The following is a 22,242-nucleotide window of genomic DNA, read 5'->3' as shown; positions in this document are numbered from 1 at the left end:
TTATATTATTATTAATATTTATATTATTATTAATAATATTATAATAATAATTCAATATGTCATGCAAATGCAAAAGATTAACCATACACTGTTCATATTATTGTTTCCATAATTTTTACTAAAATAATTAGTACTACAAATTAAATTTTTCAAAATTAATTACAAATTTTAAACAAAAAATTTTAAAGTTCTGAAAAAGAAGAACATTTTTCCAATTTGGTAAATTTTAAGTACAATATTAAAAAGTATTTGTTAAACTTTTAATTAACTAATAATAATAACATTTTTTAAATAAATTAATTAATATTCTAATAATCAATAACTGTAAATGTGAGAAAATACAAGACGGGTTTCAAAAATGTGCTCTCTAAATCTGAATTAGCGACTATTCGCTTTGAATTAGTGACTATTCGCTTATTCTTAGCGCAGAGTATGCAGCTGGGATCACTCATTGAAAATTCGCTTATTACTTAGCGAATAGTCGCTATTTTAATCAGCCCAGAGTATGCAGCTATAAAAAAGCGAATAGTCGCTGATTCAAATTTAGAGAGAGTAAAACCAAAAAAACTAAATAAACTTTCTTAAAACTCGTTACTCGGGGGGGTTTCGAGGACGCTAATTACAAATTTTATGTCAATTTTTGAAAATCCAAAATGGCCTATTCAAAATGGCCGACCTATTATTTTAAAATGCATCAAATTCACTTGAATCTTGTTTCTGGGTGGTTTTCGGGGTCGCTGATTACGAATTTGACAACAGTTTCTGAAAATCCAAAATACCAGATGCAATATGACGGAAGACTTTTTAAAACTTATTTTTATTCACTTAAAACTTGTTACTTGACGACTTTATAAGTTTAAAAAAACTATGATAAAAGCAAAAACATTAAAAAATGATTAAAATCAAAAGAACTATATTGTGACGCGCGCCAACCACCGCGCTGTACAGTGTTAGGAATCGCAATTCTAACAGGAGAAAAGTCGTAACTCAAAATGTTTTGAATTGATTTTCATGAGAATTCATATCTAGATGTTTTTGTGGTTGCTGATCACGAATATGAAGACAGCTTTAAAAAATGACGGATCCAATATGGTGGACACCCGAGGCGAAATTTAAGCCCTAATTTACAAGGAGTAAAGTAGAGTTAAACAGACCCTCTTTAGCTTCCTCAACTAGTCGCAAATTTCCCTTTCTTCCACGTTTGGATTTAAAGTAGGGTCTAAAAATTGATTAAAATATTGAAAATTTTGAAATTGCTCTAATTCTATTAATTTTTTGAAAACGCTTCAAAATATGTTAATTCCAGTTTTTAAAGGGTAATTAAAGAAATATTGTGTGAAGAAAAAATTAATTTTGCTTTAATCAAAATAATTAAAAGAGTTTTTTTTTTGCATTTTTTTGTACTTTTTTAATCGAACTAGACCCTCTTTAGCTTCCTCAACCAGTCGCAAATTTACCTTTCTTCCACGTTTGGATTCAAAGGAGGGCCTACGGGAGTCTACAAGATCGTAAAGAGGGCCTATTTAGGTTCTAAGGGAAGCTAAAGAGGATTCAAATTTCGCCTCGGGCAATTTAAAAAAATGTTCGATTCTTATGCAACTTTGTATCTATGGGTTTTTGAGGCCGCTGATTATAAATTTATTTAAATCAATTTTTATTTATTTATTTATATTTATTTTAAGCACTATTCTTTTGTATTAAATGGTAAATTCCTATTGGAGCTAATGTTAACTGTGGAATCATTCTAGAAATATTCTAAAATAATAATACACAATAAATATAATTTATATTTTAGTTCTTGAAATAAGTGTTACACCTAATACCTAAAACATTTAGCATATAAGAAATCATGATGAAAATAAATCAGTGACCCCAAAAGACATCAAATAACAAATCTGGTATCAGTTTTAAAAAATTCAAAATGACGGATCCAAAATGGCGGACGTCTATCTTTTAAATCTATTTAATTGGCTTCAAAATGGTTAATTAGGGGTTTTCGAGGTCGGTGAACACAAATCTCAAGGTGAACTGACATTGCAAAGCACTAAACATTTTTGTTAGTATTCTTTTTGATCCAACATAGAAAATAAAAGTGCGATTCCAGGTAAGATATTGACTTTTTCGGAGTAGGTTAACCGATTGCAATGAAACTTTGGAATTTTGTTATACATAGTAAAACTAATCTTTACCGTAAATTGCAGCTTAAAATATTTGTTAGTTTACGAGATTTGCAATAATAACAAAAAATTTTAAACTCCTATATCTGCCGTTCTAATAATCGGATTGAGGTCTACCTTTTTTTTAAAATGTCAAGGAAAATGTGAGAAATAAAACTCTTTCAGAACAATTTTTTATAATTTTACAATTAAAAAAATTATTAAATAATAATTGAATAAATTTCACGCGACAATCTAAAATTCAATCACTTAAACGCTTAGATGATCTTACCTGTGTTTTCTTTAATGTTCCAAAGGAATCCCATTGTAAATGCAAGTTTAACTTATTGAATTTTAATAATTTACGAGTATAAACAATTGCGATTTCTGCTAGTTGACGTGTATAAAAAATTGTTCTGAAAGAGATTTATTTCTCTCATTTTCCTTGACACTATAAAAAAAGTAGACCTCAATCCGATTATTAGAATGGAAGATATAGCAGTTTAAAATTTTTCGTTATTATTGTAAATCTCGTAAACTAACAAATATTTTAAGCTGCAATTCACATTAAAGATTACTCTTACTATATAAAACAGAATTCCAAAGTTTCATTGCAATCGGTTAACCTACTCCGAAAAAGTCAAAATCTCACCTGGAATCGCACAAAAAAAATCTAGAAACATTCATAGCTTTAATACATAATTTCAAAACATATTATTTGAATGTAAGCTTGAGTATGTGATTTAAGAAAACTAATTTTAGTTTTAAAAGTCTGAAATTATTATATGATTTCAGCCTACATTCGAAAACCCTAAAAACAAAGACGATCATTGGATCATCATTTCATTTATTTCTATTCCATTCTACATCTTATTTCCACTGCATGTTTGCAAATGTGATTAACTAAAATTAATTGAAGTTCTAAAAGTCTGAAATTATTGAAAGATAGCAGCCGACTTTAGAAAACCCTAAAAACAAAAGCACTTATTTGTTGATCGGGTTGTCGATTACATCTTGCCTTTGTTGGTTGGATTACTACATATTACCTTTGTCGTTTGGATCATTAAACCTCATCTTTGTTGATCGGGTTGCAGATTACATCTTGCCTTCGTTGGTTCGATTATTCCATCTTACCTATGTTGGTTGGATTTGGTATTACATCTAGCCTTTATTGGATATATTGGGTCCGCCATTTTGAAATTTTAAAAACGGATCTTAGATTCGTAATCAGCGATCCCAAAAACACCCGAGTAACCATTTTCAAGTAAATTGGATTGATTTTTAAAATTTTTGTGGTCCTCCTTAGATTCGTAATCAGCGACCCCAAAAACCCCCGAGTAACGAGTTTAAAGCGAATTCAGTCGATTTTTTATTTTCATGTCCGTCATATTGGATCCACCATTTTGAATTTTTAAAAACGAATCTTAGATTCGTAATCAGCAGACCAAAATCTTAAAGGAACCATTTCGTCTGATTTTTTTGAACATTATTATTCGATAATATTGTATGTTATTTTTTTTGACATGTCAGCCCTTTGACCCCCTGTATTTCTGAAAGGGGGCGTATGCTCATCTTGAAATTATAAAAAAAGGGGGGAGGTTTAATGATCCAAACGACAAAGGTAATATGTAGTAATCCAACCAACAAAGGCAAGATGTAATCGACAACCCGATTAACAAATAAGTGCTTTTGTTTTGTAATTATCTTTCTTCCCCCCCCCTCCCCTACAAGTACTTACTTGTACATGAACCTGCATAAGAATATATATACAAGAACATGTACATTTTCTTGTATACAAATATTAAATATATTTTCTTGTACAAGATTTGATACAAGAACTTGTTCCAAATTTTGGTGCCAGAAAATGTACTTTTTCCGCACCAGAACTGGTTCAGCTGCTGAACATGTACATTTTCTTATACAAAATATTGTACAGGGATTTTGAGTATGGTGAAGCATTCAACAGAGTTGCTCTCAGCATAGAACTGTTACGTTAAATAAATACAAGTCGTTCACTTTCACTTTTGGGTGAATCTTTCGCCTTTCTGAGCGAACGAATCGACTTTGCGTGATGCGACTTTTTGCCTAAAGGTACGTGTCAGTTGGGTGAACGTGTCACCCAAGATTTGCGGACATTTATGACTTGAACTAAAGTGGCGCCGCTCATCTATGAGTGTCTTAACTCTTTTTCAGTGTAATAATAAAGATCTAGAATAATACGATACGCCATCTGGTGTCGACTCCGTTGTGTTAGCCATTTTTCGTTCTGTCTCTCTTCTAACCTATATGTTCAAGAACGAAATAAAAAATCAAGATGTCTGACACATCGTGGTCATTTTTCTCATGATTTTACTATGATTTCAGATCCCTATTCTAATTAATTTCTGCAAATGAAAAAAGAAGATTCCATCTAAAACTTTTCAAACTTTTAATCTATTCTATAACAAATAGGATCGAATTAGTTTCAGAAAAAAACACAATCTGGTTGATTCCGTATATTGTCATTATTTATTAATAAGTCAAAGAGAAGATAACTTACATTTATTGTACTATGATACAATTTATTTACAGTATTTTAAATAATTGTGTTTTTGATCACACTCATTCAGTTTTTGCTTACTGAATTTTTGATTCAGTGTAATAAATAATTTCTTTTTCACGCAATTTTATTCAAAACAAAAAATGTTTTTATGTAACTGTGCGAAAATAAGTAAAGGTATATTTTACAAATAAATACAAAAGTACTTTTTGCGCGCATGTCTATTTGCGCAACTATAAAGTCATATAACGAGAAAACTAATTTACAATTCAGTATTATTAGCCAATTACTTAATTTCTTAATATGTAAATAAATATTCATGAGTCATAAAATATGTAGGGGAATACAGAAAGTTTGATCAAATTATTTCATGTTGTTTGTATATCCCTAATAAATAAAGAATTTTCTTGTTTTTATCAAAAAGTCCCTTTAAAAATACAAGATAAGAAAACTCTTTAATTGTAAATTATTATTAGATACTAGTATTAATATTATTAATTATAATTCCAAAATACAAAATTTATTCATTTTAAAATTTGAATGTCAATTTAACTCAAAACCTCGCTCAAAATATAACAATAATAAAACTTTACTTACTTCATTGCCCGATGCTAATAAAAAATAGTGCTAAAAAATGGTATGTCAATTTATTGAATTTAAGGACATAATAGTAAGGTTAAAATTACAGCTTGTACCAATCATAGGCAATTCTGCGTGGAAATTGGATTTGGAAAATATAGTAGTAGTAGACTTTACGAGGCAACAGCTAATTCACCTGCCTATTGCCCTACCAAAATAAAAGGCCCTCACTAGAACCTCACTTTTGACTTACAATTTCAGCCGCAATGCCAACAAGCAGAACGACTGTGTGCATTGTTTAATAGCTATATCACATTTTTAGGGTTTCGTGGTCCAGGCTCGAAAGCGAGACTCGGGCGTCCGTCCGTAGTTCTCATGCCTCAAGTTTCATGTATCATGTCTCAAGTCTCATGTCTTAGGTCTCATGTCTCAAGTGTCAAATCTCATGTTCCATTTCTCAAGTCTTAAGTCTTATAAGACTTAAACATAAGACTTAAGCATAAGACTTAAGCATAAGACTTAAGCATAAGACTTAAGCATAAGACTTAAGCATAAGACTTAAGCATAAGACTTAAGCATAAGACTTAAGCATAAGACTTAAGCATAAGACTTAAGCATAAGACTTAAGCATAAGACTTAAGCATAAGACTTAAGCATAAGACTTAAGCATAAGACTTAAGCATAAGACTTAAGCATAAGACTTAAGCATAAGACTTAAGCATAAGACTTAAGCATAAGACTTAAGCATAAGACTTAAGCATAAGACTTAAGCATAAGACTTAAGCATAAGACTTAAGCATAAGACTTAAGCATAAGACTTAAGCATAAGACTTAAGCATAAGACTTAAGCATAAGACTTAAGCATAAGACTTAAGCATAAGACTTAAGCATAAGACTTAAGCATAAGACTTAAGCATAAGACTTAAGCAGAAGACTTAAGCAGAAGACTTAAGACTTATGTTTAAGTCTTAAGTCTGCTTAAGCAAAAGACTTAAAAATGAATTTTTTTAAAAATGATCGTAAATACACAGAAAATTAAAAGGCATTAAAATAAGCGGCAACGCTTATTATTTTAATCCAATTTTGCTTATTTTAATACCAAAATGGATTAAAATAAGCAAAATTGGATTAAAATAATAAGCGTTGCAGCTTATTTTAATGCCTTTTAATTTTCTGTGTATTGAAAATGACTTATTAGAAGCCACGAAACCCTAAAATGTAGGCGCTTTGCGCCTGCTTCTTGTACTGACTTTTTATTAATATAAACATTCGTTTACTTTATCAATTCTTATTTTTATCAATTTTTAAGCGAATATTTACGAGCAACAAGCAGGCTGATATTAGAGGTTATGTTTTTGTATCACCTTATACGTAAATTTCTACACGAGATATTATTCCCTCTCAAATACCTTATTACTTTCAAGCTTAAGTTTTACCACCAATATTATTGTTGTTGGCAAAAATTTTAACCTTAATTTTACGTCAGAGTTAAATTATTTTACCAGAATGAACATGTAAAATAGTATTGGAAGGTACCGATTTACACATTGGGAGTGAGTAGATCACAATGTGTAATCCGAAAAAAGCTCATGGAGTGGTTTGGTGTACACCTAAACTTGAGAGTCGTAATGCGTCAGAAGTTTATAACCCTGTCAAAAAAAAACGAAACGACTTTACAGAAGTCATGAAAAAGTGTAAATAATGAACAATTCGAGACAAAAGAATAAAATAATACTTGTATTGTATGCAAATTGTGAGTTTTAGAGAAATCAAGTCACCTGTCAACCACTTTAGCAGACGTCCTTCTAACCACCTGTTTACGGCGGTCTGCAAAAGCAGATTCAAGTCAACGAATGGCGCATTGAACTCGTATCTCACATTTCAGAATTCTTGATTTCTCTAAAACTCACAATTTGCACCTAACACAAGTATTATTTTATTCTTTTGGCTCGAATTGTTTATTATTTACACTTTTTCATGACTTCTATAAAGTCGTTTCCATTTTTTGACAGAGGTTAAACTTCTGACCCATTACAACTCTCAAGTTTACGTATTCACCATAAACCACTCAATACGCTTTTTTTCAGATTACGCATTGTGAGCTACTCACTCCTAATGCGTAAATTGGTACTTCCCAATACTTTTTTTTTACAGGGGACAGAACCACTTATAATAATTATGCCAGTACCCCACGATTTTTTATTTGTTTTAGTAATTGAACTTATATAGAGTGACCAGACGACCCAGTTTTTAGAAATTACCATAGATTCTAATTTTTTTATGACTTCAAAAAATAAAAAATTGAATTTTTATAATTTTCGATGTGCTTGAATATAATGTATAAAATACATAGAAAAAATCTAATTTATGACTTTAGGAAAATATTTTCCTTAACATTTTTTGTCGAAAATTTAAATTTACCGCCAACGTAATAATTGGGTGTTGTGAAGAAAGAGAAGGTATCCTGATTTCATGAGAGGCTATCTGGTCATTCTAAACTTATAAAGAGTTCATAATTAAATCGTTTCTAAAAGTCACTTATGATTAAATACAGTCTTCATATCGCTACCAACTTTGAATATTGATATTCAGTTATATTCACTCGCCTACGTACAACATAATTTTTTTTTTAGTGTAAAATAGGTTTTTGTTTTTCAATTTTTATTGGTTGTTCTAATTTTTTCTTAATTTACATCTAATAGTGTTTATTCTAATAATTTGACTGAACCCAAGTCAAATATAAGGGTCATTTTTTCTTTCACATTAGTGAGCCATGCATAATTCATTATGCTTTATTTATAAGGAACCAGTAAACATTAGAAGTTGTTTTAGAGCTCGCATTACATGTTTATGGAGATTTCTTTAAAAATCTTTTCACTAAAACATTTACTATATATCGACTACAAAATATTTTTAAAGTACGCCATGTTTAAATTGATTATAAACTTCAGTTTTGTATTTTAGTATTTTATTAACAGCGTCTCGGAAATAAATAAATATTTACAGACTCAATCCTTACGATAAAAAAGAATATCGTATTTTCCGCATTATACCCGTACAATATTTTACTTTTTAAACTTTCTTATAAATTTTAAGCTGTTTAAATTTTTCACATAATTTCAAATAAACAAAATTTATTCCGTATTTCTGAGATTATAGTAAAAAATAAAATAAAATGAAAATATCTTAAAAAATTAAATGAATTAAATTTAATTTGATATTCAAATCGTTTCTGAAATCAAAGTTATAAATTTTAACCCTTTCAAGACTCATGTATAACTTTCATGATTTTGAAAACTGTATATTGAAACAATTTTTTTCATTTAATCTAGTAAATTTTCAATTTTGAACTCTGGTTTCAGATAAGAAACTTTAGAAAAACTTGTTTAAAAATTAAAAATTGCATTTTTTAAGAAAAAAAATTTGTTTCTAAAGAAAGGGTTAATTGAACAGCCCTAATAAATTTAAGAAAATATAATTTATTTTTGTTTTCAATAATATGAATAAAAATCAAGAAAAAAGTACAAATTCTTATATATAAATCAAGTTCTTATTCTAAAGTTTCTAAAATCAGATTAAAAATTTTTTTGAGGTTTTATTTTTGAAATTCTCATATTAATAATCACAATTGAATATTAAAAAATATTTTTGCTTCGTGACAAATAAATAAAATTGTGTTAAATTTTTTTTAACAAATAAATATATACACATTTATACATCCAAAGAAATTATATATTTGACTCAAATAAATTTTTATTTGATTCAAATACTTTTTTATTTGATTCAAATAAAAAATTTTATTTACGCCCAATAAATAGATTAGTTGGTTGTGAGATAAATATACGTTTATTTAACTCAAATATACTATATTTGGTTCAAATAAAACATTTCTCAGGGTGTAATAAATTGTTTTTCTTGAATCAAAAATCCAAAGCTAAATAACAAAATGTTTATAAAAATAGAAATAAACTTTTCACCTTATAAATACTGACTTAAAAAAAACATTACAATATTTTTGAGAAATTTTTTATAAATTTAAAAGGTTTTATTAAAAATTGTTACTAATTAACAATACCATTGATTTAAAATTGTATTTAGGTAAATCTAGAAAATATTCTCTTTTAATTAGCCTCTTTTTACGTACTTTCTTTTAATATAAAATTATTAAATAATTTTTGTAAAACTATTCTTTAAATCTGTTAATTTTTGCGACATTTATTTCCGTTATTATACTGTAATCAATACACAGGTTTAAATTTTGGTAAAATTTCAAAAAATTAGTGTAGAAAATGAGAAAAAAGAAATAACATTCGTTAGTAGAAGAAAAAAAGTATTTATGTGACATAAAAAATAATTTAGAAACAAATTTATTAAAATAAAATTAATAATTTATTAAATATTATAGTAAATTTTTCAAATATAACAGAATATAATTTGCTCATTAAATTTTTCACAACTATTTACAAAACCTAAAATTTTGTTAAAATCAGGTTTAAAAATATTAATAAACGTGGGATTTACTAATGCAAGAAAATATTTATTCTACGATTTTCGTTTTCTTTTTTTGTAAGATTTATATAAGTACAGAAAATTATCACAATTTCATTTAAAGAGTCTAGGTCTATCCTATTAATTCGTTTTTTCTAGTTTTAAATGATACGAGTTGCTTCTTTATATACCTAAATTGGTAGACAAATATAATATAGTATTATTGTAATATGCAAAGAAAATTTTAAAATATTATTAAGTACTTTATTGATATTTTTTTCTTCCCTCAAAATTTTTTTTTTGTAAGAACGATGCAATTATTTTTAATTTTCGATAAAATTGTGGTAGTTTTTCTAAAAAAAAAAAAATATTTTCCAATTATTCATTTTCTAATATATTCTTCTCATATGATTTGATTTCCAAATTTTTCTAATAGAATCAAAATTCAAAAATACTCTTTTTACTAAAGTGTATTTTCTAAGGCATATTCACTTTTGTAAATGATCTTCATTTATTTGACTAAATCAAATATGAGAATTGAATCATTTAGGGAACTAACAATTGTTTTTTGGTTATTATTTTATTATTATTCTCTGGTATACTAAAAAAACAATTTAGTCAAATTATCGAATACAAACATATTGAAAATTAAGTTTAAGAAAAGGATTTTTAAAAAAGAGGAACTGGAAATTATTTTTTTTTCAAAGTAACTCCTTTTATCGTTGCTGATCTATTCCTACAATAATGACTATTATATAAAAATGCTGAGAAATTTTTTACTTTTAAAATTTTTCCAGTAAAGTAAACATTTTTTTTTTGAAGTAAAATAAATACATCTATCTTTTCAGCATAATGGTGAATTTTTTAATTTTATTCTTATTAAATTAACATTTCGTCATACGCCTAATAAAATATCAAATATATTAGAAAATTACTTTTTAATTTGTAATTAAAAAATATTTTTTTTGCATATAGTTCATGAAGAAAAAAACAATCATGTTCCAATATTAAATATAAAAAATAATAATTAGAAGACAGTTTTTTTTAATAAAAATTTTTTAAAATCAGTCAAATTATTTCTAAAAAAATATTGGGAAAAAGAAAAAAGATTTTTTGCTTGACTAGTGGCTTTGTACATATATAAAAACAAAGTAATATTATTAATATGTAAAAGAATGATTCATTGAGGAAAACAAAGTTTAGCTCAAAGAGGAGAGACCTCCATGAGGTCATCGTTGAAGCCGATGGATGGTGTGCTGAGGAAATCGAGAACGTTGACGGATGATTCCTCGGAAGATGAAGGAGCAACGGAAGTGATGGCGATGTCGTCCAAAAAATTGAAGGAAGCGACGGCCTCACGTTCTTTGGCGCCATAGCGAACGAAGAAGTCATCACCGCGACCAATGATGGACGGCCTCATCGACCCCCAGGTGGACGGCAGTCGAAGGACTCGATGGGCCTGAGCAGCCGTTGCTGAGAAACCAAGCGCAGCAGGTCAACAAGCCTCAGACCTCACTCGCTTTTTCTCCCATACCGGTTCTAGCGGACACAGAGTAGTTCGGCTTAGCAGCATCTTTCGTTTCATCAACATCTTTTTTTTTTACCTCTTTTTGAGGTCTTTCAATTTCCGATTGCATATCCCGCATTTTTATTCTTTATCTCATCTTACATGCTTCTACTCCTCTCTCAAACTACATTCTAAAGAAATGTTCACATTTTTTACTTTGAAAATTATTATTATTATTATTAAATATATTTAATTATGAATAGTATATTACACAAAGTAATAATATAAAGAGACATATCACACACGGAGAGTAAAAAAAGGCTATGATAACAGGAGACCCAAGCAGTAACTGCCTAAGTGAACAAGGCAGTACATAGTATTAAAGCTGACACAACTTGGGTCCCAAGCAGTAGTTGCCTGGCAAAGGCAAGCTGCATTAGCTGAGCAATTTAAAGCGGTATTCACTTTGTTCTGCACAGTTTCAAATACTTGACACACAAATAGAGTAACGTACACATCATAAAAAATTATAAATTTTATTATAATTGCTATTATTTTTCATTGGCATTTTTTATATGCTTTTTTTATGGTTTTGAAGAACCAATTACAAAATTTGTTTTAAACAATTTGGATTATTTCAAAAACAGAACATTTCTATAAATAAAGAAATGGTGAAATAGAATAACTATAGTACAGTAGCTGACACCTTCAGTCATTTTTGTTTTTCATAATTAAATCGTATTTTTTTAAAACTTTTGTTTGAATTATATATGAGAGAAAAGTTAGATTTTTAAATTTTAAATGCTATGCGTAAAATTATAAATTGTATATGTTATTGAAACTATATTTGTTATTAATTTAAAAATGCTTGTTTAAAAACAGTGAACAACACCTGTTTTATTCCAGATAGCACGTAAGCTTGCAGCAAACTTGCCAACCTTGCATGGTAAGCTTGCCGAAAGATTGCAGTGTAAGGTTACTGCAAGATTGTACCTTAAGATTATCGCAAGATTGCTCCGTAAGCTTGCACGGTAAGCTTGTCGCAAGATTGGTGCAAGGTTGCCAAATAACCTTGCCAATCAGCACAAAAGGTTGCAGCAAGCTTGCCATGCAAGTTTTCTCGGCAACCTTGTGGCAAGCTTGGCGCAACCTTCTGGAATATAACAAAAAATTTTTGGGGGGAGGAAATTTATTTTTATACATACATTGAGCACCAGTTCTTTGGAGGTCAAAAAAATTTACTGCGCAGCCGTAAGTGCTTATGATTGCAAGTGCGCATAGTCCTCATTTTCAATGCAAACTTCTCTGCTGATTGGACAAGGTTATTTGGCAACCTTGCACCAACCTTACGACAAGCTTACCGTGCAAGCTTACTGAGCAATCTTGCGATAATCTTACTGTGCAATCTTGCAGTAACCTTACACTGCAATCTTTCGGCAAGCTTACCATGTAAGCTTAAGTTAGGTGGGACATTTGAAGCTTGCGGTAAACTTTCCATGCAAGGTTGGCAATATTGCGCGGCAAGCTTGCCGCAAGGTTGCTGCAAGCTTACGTGCTATCTGGAATAATTAATAATACTTAAAATATTCTTTTATTTAGCAATAATAATTTATAAATATTATCATAAATCTCACAAATTACATTTAAAATAGAGAGAAAAAATTAAATTTGATGTATAATTTTTCAATGATTTTATCAATATAGAACATTTTTTCTGTACGTTACTCTATTTGTGTGTCAAGTATTTGAAACTGTGCAGAACAAAGTGAATACCGCTTTAAATTGCTCAGCTAATGCAGCTTGCCTTTGCCAGGCAACTACTGCTTGGTACCCAAGTTGTGTTAGCTTTAATGCTACTGCCTTTTTCACTTAGGCAGTTACTGCTTGGGTCTCAAGGTTATCATAGCCTTTTTTTCTCCTCGTGATATATTATATATTATAGTTTTCAGAGAGGTTTAAGACTTTGAGTTTGAGAGAGAAAGATCTTTAGGCGATTTTTTAAATAAAAAAAGTTAATAATGTTTTTGAGAAGTTGAAATAAGTAATATATATAGTACAAGTTTCCTAAGTGTCGGGTGTTTGAGACCACCACTAGACTCTGACCCTCGCGTTTTGGTGGAACAGAAAGCAGTGCCGTATTGTGGTACCTTGATACCATGGTCAGAATTACTTTATTTTATAAAGTAATAGTTTTTTGCGTGTCTTTTATTAATATAAGTTTAATTATTTAAATAATTCGAGGAAGAATAGATAAAAAAATTACTTTTTAATTGTATATAAATTAGGTAATGTTATTAAAATTTGAAAAATTAAATTTGTTTTTACATTATTTTGTATTATTCAAAAAAACCTTAAAACAAAAAGGCTAATATAAATTTTAATCAATTTTACAAAAAATGTTTTAAAAACTGTATTCTAAAAAAAAGTCTTAAATACGGCCCTGGTTCTTGTTGCGCACGCAAGTAGTAAGAGGAAACCATTCGACACTTTCGAAGCTTATGAGTGGGGAAAAAATTCGACACTTAGGGAGTTTCTACTGTATATAGAAAAAAATTAGGTTAGAATATTAGAAAAAAAAATGAGTTAAGAAAATTAACAAGCTAGTAACTCAGATAACATTTTTTAAAAATAAAAATGTTATTTAAATATTAGATTGCAAGAGTAATAATAAGTTTATTCTACAAAATATACATCTAATTTGTATGTACAAAGAATTTTTATAAAATTTACAATATTCTTTAAATATTAATATGTATTTAAATAATAATAAATTACGTTTTATTTGAAGCTTCTTTTTAAGCTTTTTTAACTTCTTTTTTTGGGTTAATATTTATAAATGAGATAAATCAGATAAATAACCTATCACAGTTAACTATTATTCTTACATACTCTAAAATTTACAGAAATGTACGATTACAAGGAAGAAATATTTAGTTTTCGAAAATTTTTTCACTTTTTAATAAAAATGTAATTTATAAATCTCTGATATAAAAATATTATTTAACAATTAGATACTGGATAATATATTTAAAACTAATCCAATTTTAGAAATAAATAATTACTCAAGTACAATAATAATTCATTTCGTTTTGAAAAATAAAATTGTGTAATTTCTTGTGAAGCGTCACATATTTCTAAAAGTTGTAAATTTTTTACAAAACAAACATTGAATTTTCCTTGAAATAATATTAAATTATTTCTTCTAATCCATAAACCCTTGCTATCTGAGTATTACTATTCCAGGTGGTTTAAAATTTTTGGACACCTTGTAAAAGTGGAAAATTGTATAAGGAGTCTTTAAATTTGAAAATCGCATAAAGAAAATCGAAGCATTGTAAAAGATGATTGTAATTTTAAGAATCAATATTATATGCATTTAACATATATTTACCGTAATAATTCGAGTTCAATTAAACTTGAATCAAATAAAAACAAAGAAATTAATTTTTTTTCTCATTGACATGTCGATTACAGAAACTGATCGTCACTAAGCCGAACTACGTAGCTTTTCTTGTGACAATCAAAGCACACCGCGTAGGAGCTACCATCTGAACAAAAAATATGGAACAGGCTATGTACAGCAATAGCTACTAGCGAGTTTCAATGTATTTCAAATTACATTGAGGGCATTCAATTTGAAATTGAAACATTTTTTTATATTTTCAAATTTGCTAATGTATTTTGAAAGTGGAAATTAATTTCTAATTGATTTTTGGAAAAATTCTTTAAATTATTAGAAAATTAATAAACTCTCTCGCAATATTAACAGAGAGAAACATTATAATATATTTAATATTAACAAAAATTTCAATAACATTTATATTTCCTATGTTTATTGATTCTAAAAGAAAATGGAATAAATTCTCTGAAATGTAAAAACAAAATTCAAAACACTATTAAACAAATTTGAAAATTCAAAAAAAGGTCGAAACATGATGCATCAATTTAAAATGAAATGCTCCATTTTTAAAAATTTGCAATTTACGTTCAGATTTAGACCCTACAACTCTACTAAATGAAAATAGCGAAGCTTCTAAAGAATAAGCTTTAAAAACTGCAGACCAATTTCTCACGTCACCATCTAATCCAATTTACGATATATTAGATAATAATAAGGTGTTAGAAACAAAAGTATAAAACCAAAAATGGTTATTATAATATATAAAAGCAGGTTCTAAATAATGGAAAATTGATTAGAGCGAGTGAAGTACATTATTGTGCATTTCCAGGTGATGAAAAAAGTAAAAAAAATTAACTGAAGCTTTTTCCAGCTTTTCTCAAGAATACTCGCTTTTAAGAATTAGTCTCGAGATTTACCTTTCTTTTGTCGTCGATAACGGTGTAACCTATGCAGGTGACGGTAATCTGGAGGTTCATCGCCCGAATCACTACCTGCAGAACCACTGCTCGATGTTGCTGAAGAACTTTCACTGCTTGCCAACATCACGTCTAATAAATTTGCTCTAGCCTAAAATTATCATAACAATTGTAAGTAATTATTTAATTTCAAAATTTTTCAAACAAAAATAAGAAACAAAAGAAAATAAATTTTTCTAAATTCAAAAAAATGGCAGTTTTTTAAAATTTAATTTAGACAAATGTTCAAGTATTTTCTAAATAGACCCGAACATTTTTTATTACATTTGTCATAAAACAAAACTATGTTTTGTCCCTACTAAAATTTTTATTTGATACAAAAGAAACAAACTCAATTTTTAAAAATTTTCAAATAAAAAAATTGGTAAGTTAAATTTAATTAATTTTAAAAAATACACTACCGTCCGAAATTGTGCGAACGCTTACACCGCGAGTCATTGAAAAACATACTCGCGAGAAAATAAAGATAACTCTGAGAGAAATTAACGTAAAGACTTTTCCCTTATAGCGTTGGAAAGCTTATAAAATTTCGAAAAAAAATGATACCTATTTGAATGAGATTGCTTAAATAGGTTTAAATATATCATGTTATAAAGTTGAAAAAATAATTGTAATTTTTTGCTTATTTCCTACCTTGACTTTAACCTCTTGCATGGTCCAGGAAAATCGACGAAAAAAATTGTCCTTTAACATAATTATTCCTTGAAATCTAAGCTTTCCATTGACTCCAAGAACAATAAAAAATGTTGACGGGTTTGCCAGTAATTGAAAAAAAGGACGAGCGTGCACGAAAAAAAATTCGACCGTCAATCGCTCGATTTTCCCGTCTCGCTGCCTCTTTCGTTCGTGCGCCAGGGCCGAAACAGAGAATTTTGATTAGGCGCTTTCCGGGCACCATTAATTTCATTATTTTTGCCTTTTTGTGAACATAAATTATTTGTATAACGCGAAAGATATCATAATTGTGTTATAAGATAATTATACAGTTATTAAAATTAAATAAATGTAATAAAACTTATATATTTCATTATTAAAAAATTCAATTTGACCAACGAGGTTTTTGATTCTTAATAATAAATTGTTTAATGATTATAACTATATATTAATTCTTACAAAACTTTAATTGTATAATTATTTTATTATGAGTGATTAAAAAATTAATATCTTTATGTATGTGAAATATTTTAAAAATGAAATATATAAGTTTTATTACATTTATTTAATTTTAATAACTGTATGATTAACTTATAACACAATTATGATATCTTTCGCGTTATACAAATAATTTATGTTCACAAAAAGGCAAAAATAATGAAATTAATGGTGCCCGGAAAGCGCCTAATCAAAATTCTCTGTTTCGGCCCTGGCGCACGAACGAAAGAGGCAGCGAGACGGGAAAATCGAGCGATTGACGGTCGAATTTTTTTTCGTGCACGCTCGTCCTTTTTTTCAATTACTGGCAAACCCGTCAACATTTTTTATTGTTCTTGGAATCAATGGAAAGCTTAGATTTCAAGGAATAATTATGTTAAAGGACAATTTTTTTCGTCGATTTTCCTGGACCATGCAAGAGGTTAAAGTCAAGGTAGGAAATAAGCAAAAAATTACAATTATTTTTTCAACTTTATAACATGATATATTTAAACCTATTTAAGCAATCTCATTCAAATAGGTATCATTTTTTTCGAAATTTTATAAGCTTTCCAACGCTATAAGGGAAAAGTCTTTACGTTAATTTCTCTCAGAGTTATCTTTATTTTCACGCGAGTATGTTTTTCAATGACTCGCGGTGTAAGCGTTCGCACAATTTCGGACGGTAGTGTAATTAATTAATTTAATTTTTGCTTTATAATTTTGTAATTGAAAAAAAAAGAATTTTTTTTCATTCAGTGAAATGATATAATATTAAAATACCTTTGGGTCGGTAAAGTCGATTTCACGTTCAACGTGAACCCATCCAGTGGGACAACAGCAAGCGAGATCCAACTTTTCTAAAACTACTTGTGTATCTTGACACATACTATTTTCTTCTCCTTTTCTAATCATTCGATTCAATTCGTCTATAACGTCTTTTGAGGTAGCACGCTCATGAAAGCTCAAATTACGATCTCTGCCTTCAATTAAAAGAGGAGCACGAGCCGGACTTACCTAAAATTATTAAATTTCAATTTTATATAGAACAAACTTTATAAATAACAAAAATTTGTCATCTATTTCTTTAAAAAATTGTTTTTTAAATATAACATTAAATATTGAAAATTTCAAAATTTTAACACCAGAGGCCAAAACTTGTAATGCAAATTCGAGCGTGTGCCCTTTAAAGATCCGGAGCCTTAATTGTAAGTTTCAATTAAAAATATTGAAAAAATTATAATTTTTTAACAAAAACATTTTTTTTTGCAAGCTTTATGAATTCTTAACACGGATTTTATATTTTTGCTCAAAACAAATACATTTTTCAAACATTAAACTGTATCAACTTTGCTGTTTCTGTAAAATTAACCATTTCCAAATTAAACTCACGACTGTGCTTGGAGTGGAAGAAGTCGCAGCTTCTTCGTCTTCCTCAGGAACAGCACCCAATTCACAAGGTGTAGTAGAATAACTTAAAGCTCCATTACAAGGTGCTGTACTCAAAATTCTTTCATCAGATGTGAGTGGCGGAACAGGTATTTGATCCAAAAGGTCATGATTCGTTACGGATTCAAGACTCTTATTTACATCAGTAGTATTTATTTTTGAACGATAAATATCTAGACAATCATTCTTATGTGGATTAACATCTAAAATCATACAATTCAAATTCACAATATCTGTTGAAAATTCTTGTACAAGATCTTGAACATTTACCTCTACAAGTTCAGTAGAACTTTAACAGAAAGGGCATAGCAGGTTAAGCATTTGTGTGCTACCCCCGCATTACAAAAAAGATCAAAATAATCAGTGCAGAGGCAGCACACACATGCATAACATTCCCTTTATAAGTTTTGTAATTTCTAATTTATTTTAAACTTGAAAAAAACCTACCATCGTTAGAGGTAGGTAATCCATCGTGTTCTAAGGAGTTGCGTGGTAATTCGGCAAGATACATTTGTTGTTCGGCAATAAACGAGAGCACACTTTGTAATGCTTGTTCTTTATCTGGCGGTGGTTTACCACCTCTCGAAGACGTACTGGCCAAGCTCTTAGTGCTCTCAAATTTTACGAGCCTGTAAAAATCACGAGTAAAGTCTGTACCAATGGAAGGTGAATCTGGATCATCGCTACAGCCTGAAAGAGCGGCGGAAGATCTTTTACTGGAATTTTCTAAGACACCTTCTTCACTGCTCCATGAAGCACCGGGACTTGATGCATAAGGCCATGGTCCTGCTGATCTTGCATCCATTAACAGTGCAACCTGCAAATTATATTTTGTTTGTTTGTATATAGGGCTTGAATACAATTAATTGATTAATATTAATAATTATAGTTTATTACCAATTCTCCACCAGTTCTATCAGCAAGATAACTAGCACCATTCCATAAACATTCGTTGGCATCTTCTTCAAGCTCAACCGGATTTTGTTCTTTTATCGCAGGAAGAGCAGTGGAAATGACAGGTTCCTTCCAAGCGACAATTTCGTTTTGAACCAGATCTTCAGTGGACAATGAAAAACTCCAATCTTCCAGTTCTGCTCGATCGTATTCAAGTTCAAGTAGGTCTCGATGTTGTTGCGCACTTCTTGTATCATCCAACCTATAGATTATAATGGAAAGTTAATTTTTTTTCGCAAAGTAGATACAGAATCAAGCCTACGTTTTTCAAAGTATTTAAAATTTTGTTTCGTTTTTTTTTAATTTATGGGGTTTTTAAATTAATTGTACCTTAACCACTGTTGAACATATTCTGCATCCCAACCTTCCTCTTCCACTAAAAGAACAGATGAAGTAGGACTAGTGATGTTGTATGGAGTTATATTTGCATTCGTTGTGAGTTTTAAACAGAGATGACTATCGGAGAAACTTCTCATTACATGTTGATAAGGAACTAAGTCTTTGGTAGGGGGATAGCTGTGTCTTGGATTGATTCCTAAAGTAAGATTCAGTGGAAGAAAAAGAACATCCGGATCACCAGCATCTAAAGTAACTAATCGAGCATCCGGAGAAACATCGCCTTCGGTTTCGTCTGTTGCTTCTTTTAGATCTTCCAGACCTCTCGAAGGTTCCTGACGAGTTCCTTCACCTTGAACATCGCTCGACATTGTTGAATATCCCTCATCTCTATTTCCACTTTCGGGACTTTCACTACCTTCCTCCTCTGAAGGTTTCTGACCTAAAATTTAATTAATTATAAAATAAGTTCATTAAAATAAACAGGAGATATTCTTTTAGATTACATACCTAGTGGTCTGTTTCGTCGACATTTGGCAGTAGCCATCACAGGTATTTGTAGGTTTAAGGATCTTGGTCTCGTGAGAGGTACCCAAGATGAATCTAGTCCTAGTGCTGCCACCAAAGCAGTAGGACCAGCTTCTAGAAGACTTTGGATCAGTTCAGTTGGCGTTCCAGGACTTGCCGCTTGTGCCAAAATGCCAGACAGAGCTCGATTTTGGGCCTCCAGTTCTCGTATGCGCCTCTGTAAGGCTCCAATTTCTTCTCTTAATCCCTATTGAAAAAAAAGATTCAATTAATTTCAAAATAATTGTATGTAAATATTTTTAAATGAAACGAACATTTTTTTTCAAAATGACGAGATGAAAAATTGTAGAATGAAATTGAAATAACCTTTTGAGATAAAAGGGCACGAACCACCTGGTTCGCAACATCATCAAGACATCTCTCGTATTGTCGACGTTGTGCATCGGCGTCTCGCGCTAGTGTCCTATGTTCAGTCTCTAAGAAAACCAACCTGGCGAGCAGTTTTGCGTGCACCTCATCTGTACATGTTGTTTCTAGACTTTGTAATTGTTCTCGCATCGAATCGTTTTCCAACTGTAGCTTCGAGATTTGGGACTGGTACTGATGAACTCGTGTCTGTCAATTTCATAGTACTTTAATGTGTAGTTAAATTAATTAGGAAATAACAATTTTCAGACCGAGAGTAATTATAATAAATCAAATATATTTCGCCAAATCTTTATTTGTATTTTATTAATTAATACTATTAAAATCAATATTATTTGTGAAATTTATTTTTAACAAAAATGCTATCATTATTATTCAAATTGAAAAGCTATTTCCACAAGTTTTGTGCTAATTAGAACGTTTAAAAAACCTTTTTTGAATCAGAGTTTGTAATTTCGAAGGAATTAAACATAAAATTCTTTGGCAGTTTTCCCGAATGCAAATTGATCAATTGATGATGAAAGTTTTCAGTTAAATGTGAAAAGGTGTTTAATTAAGATCGGATCGTTAGTTGTCATTATTGAATTAGTAAATTCTACCAATTTAAAATATAAAATAGACGATAATTAGAAACTTTAAATTTTTTGGAACTTAAACATTAATGGATTAAAAAGTATTTAAAAATTTTATTTTATGGATTATAATTATTTTTTGTATTCCCCCACGTGTCATAAAGAATTTTTAAAAAATAAATGTCGACATCTGTTCCTGACTCATACCTTATGTATTTGCGCCAGTTTTGTGTAATTCATAAAAAAGTTAATAACGTATTCGCGATATCAGCAAGAAAACGTTTAGCGTTAAATTAGGGTTGAATTGCGTAGAGAACTGTCGGAGACAGGGTTACTAATAGACAGAGTTTGTGTCTGATTTATAACAAGACTTTAGTACCCCATCGTGAAAACACTTTCCTTTCTGATTTCTGCATTTATACTAAATAATAATTAGTTTGTAAAAAAATTAACATTGAAATGGACGAAACATTAAACTTCCAATTGATAAATTTTCACGTAAATTAAATATTAATAATGTGCACTATATGTTTATAATTAAATAAGAAAGTTTGGTATTTACAACATTAATACATTAAGAGAAAAAGAGAAAATTGTGATATTTTGTTGAATTATTATAATATGGTATACTTAAAAAATTTTTTTACAAAATGTGACGTTAAAAGTAAAGTTCCAGACAAAATTAACATTGTGAACCTAACAATCACATGCTGTTAAATCTGAAAATGGATGGTGATATTGACAAGACTATGCAATGCTGAATCGGCAGTCGATGACATTACACACAGGGTAGACAAGTAATTCCAATTAAATTTACGGTCTAGTCTAGATATTGCCACGTATAATTGTTTGAATTAATTAAAGGACAGAATTACCATAAAAAGAAACCTTATTTTATTTGAATTTCATCAAAAGTTATACATTCTCTCTAGATGCTTGCTTAAAAAATTCTGGTAAAAGAAATTATTTTGCATATTTCTTTTCAACAGTCACACCTACCATTAAATCTAGGTAATTTAAAGTATTACAGAATTGTATTGATTGCGCAAGTAGAAATGAAGCCCAAACTGATAAGGGTAATCTGTCACTGAGAAGAACAAGCGAAAGTTAAATACCTCAATTTTTCTGAGCTTCATAGATGAAAAAAAATATTCATAAATATTTCGAATATTGCACATCAACTTTAGAAAATGTTAAGGG

General features: G+C 29.4%; 1 protein-coding gene across 8 annotated transcripts in view; it reads right to left on the bottom strand.

The window, feature by feature from the left end:
- Window positions 1-9,791: 9,791 nt before the first annotated feature.
- Window positions 9,792-22,242, bottom strand: part of LOC127279006 (uncharacterized) — a 260,715-nt gene continuing 248,264 nt past the window's right edge. For 5 of the 8 annotated variants that reach the window (XM_051301055.1, XM_051301056.1, XM_051301052.1 and 2 more), the window contains 9 exons: window positions 20,411-20,659; window positions 20,027-20,291; window positions 19,511-19,958; window positions 19,124-19,382; window positions 18,674-19,043; window positions 18,170-18,429; window positions 17,561-17,794; window positions 15,587-15,737; window positions 9,792-11,235 (listed from right to left, as the gene is read on the bottom strand). In XM_051301055.1, the coding sequence (XP_051157012.1) occupies window positions 10,967-11,235; window positions 15,587-15,737; window positions 17,561-17,794; window positions 18,170-18,429; window positions 18,674-19,043; window positions 19,124-19,382; window positions 19,511-19,958; window positions 20,027-20,291; window positions 20,411-20,659 (2,505 nt within the window). In that variant the 3' untranslated portion in view covers window positions 9,792-10,966. Of the gene's footprint in view, window positions 11,461-14,660; window positions 14,818-15,586; window positions 15,738-17,560; window positions 17,795-18,169; window positions 18,430-18,673; window positions 19,044-19,123; window positions 19,383-19,510; window positions 19,959-20,026; window positions 20,292-20,410; window positions 20,660-22,242 lie in introns of all 8 variants that reach the window. The other 3 variants (XR_007842583.1, XM_051301058.1, XM_051301057.1) reach the window with 3 other exon arrangements.

The sequence above is a fragment of the Leptopilina boulardi genome, unplaced genomic scaffold (genome assembly GCF_019393585.1).
Source record: "Leptopilina boulardi isolate dan_hultmark-lab unplaced genomic scaffold, ZJU_Lbou_2.1 LbouV2_213, whole genome shotgun sequence".
NCBI lineage: Eukaryota > Metazoa > Arthropoda > Insecta > Hymenoptera > Figitidae > Leptopilina > Leptopilina boulardi.
This window is presented reverse-complemented; position numbering and strand designations above follow the sequence as displayed.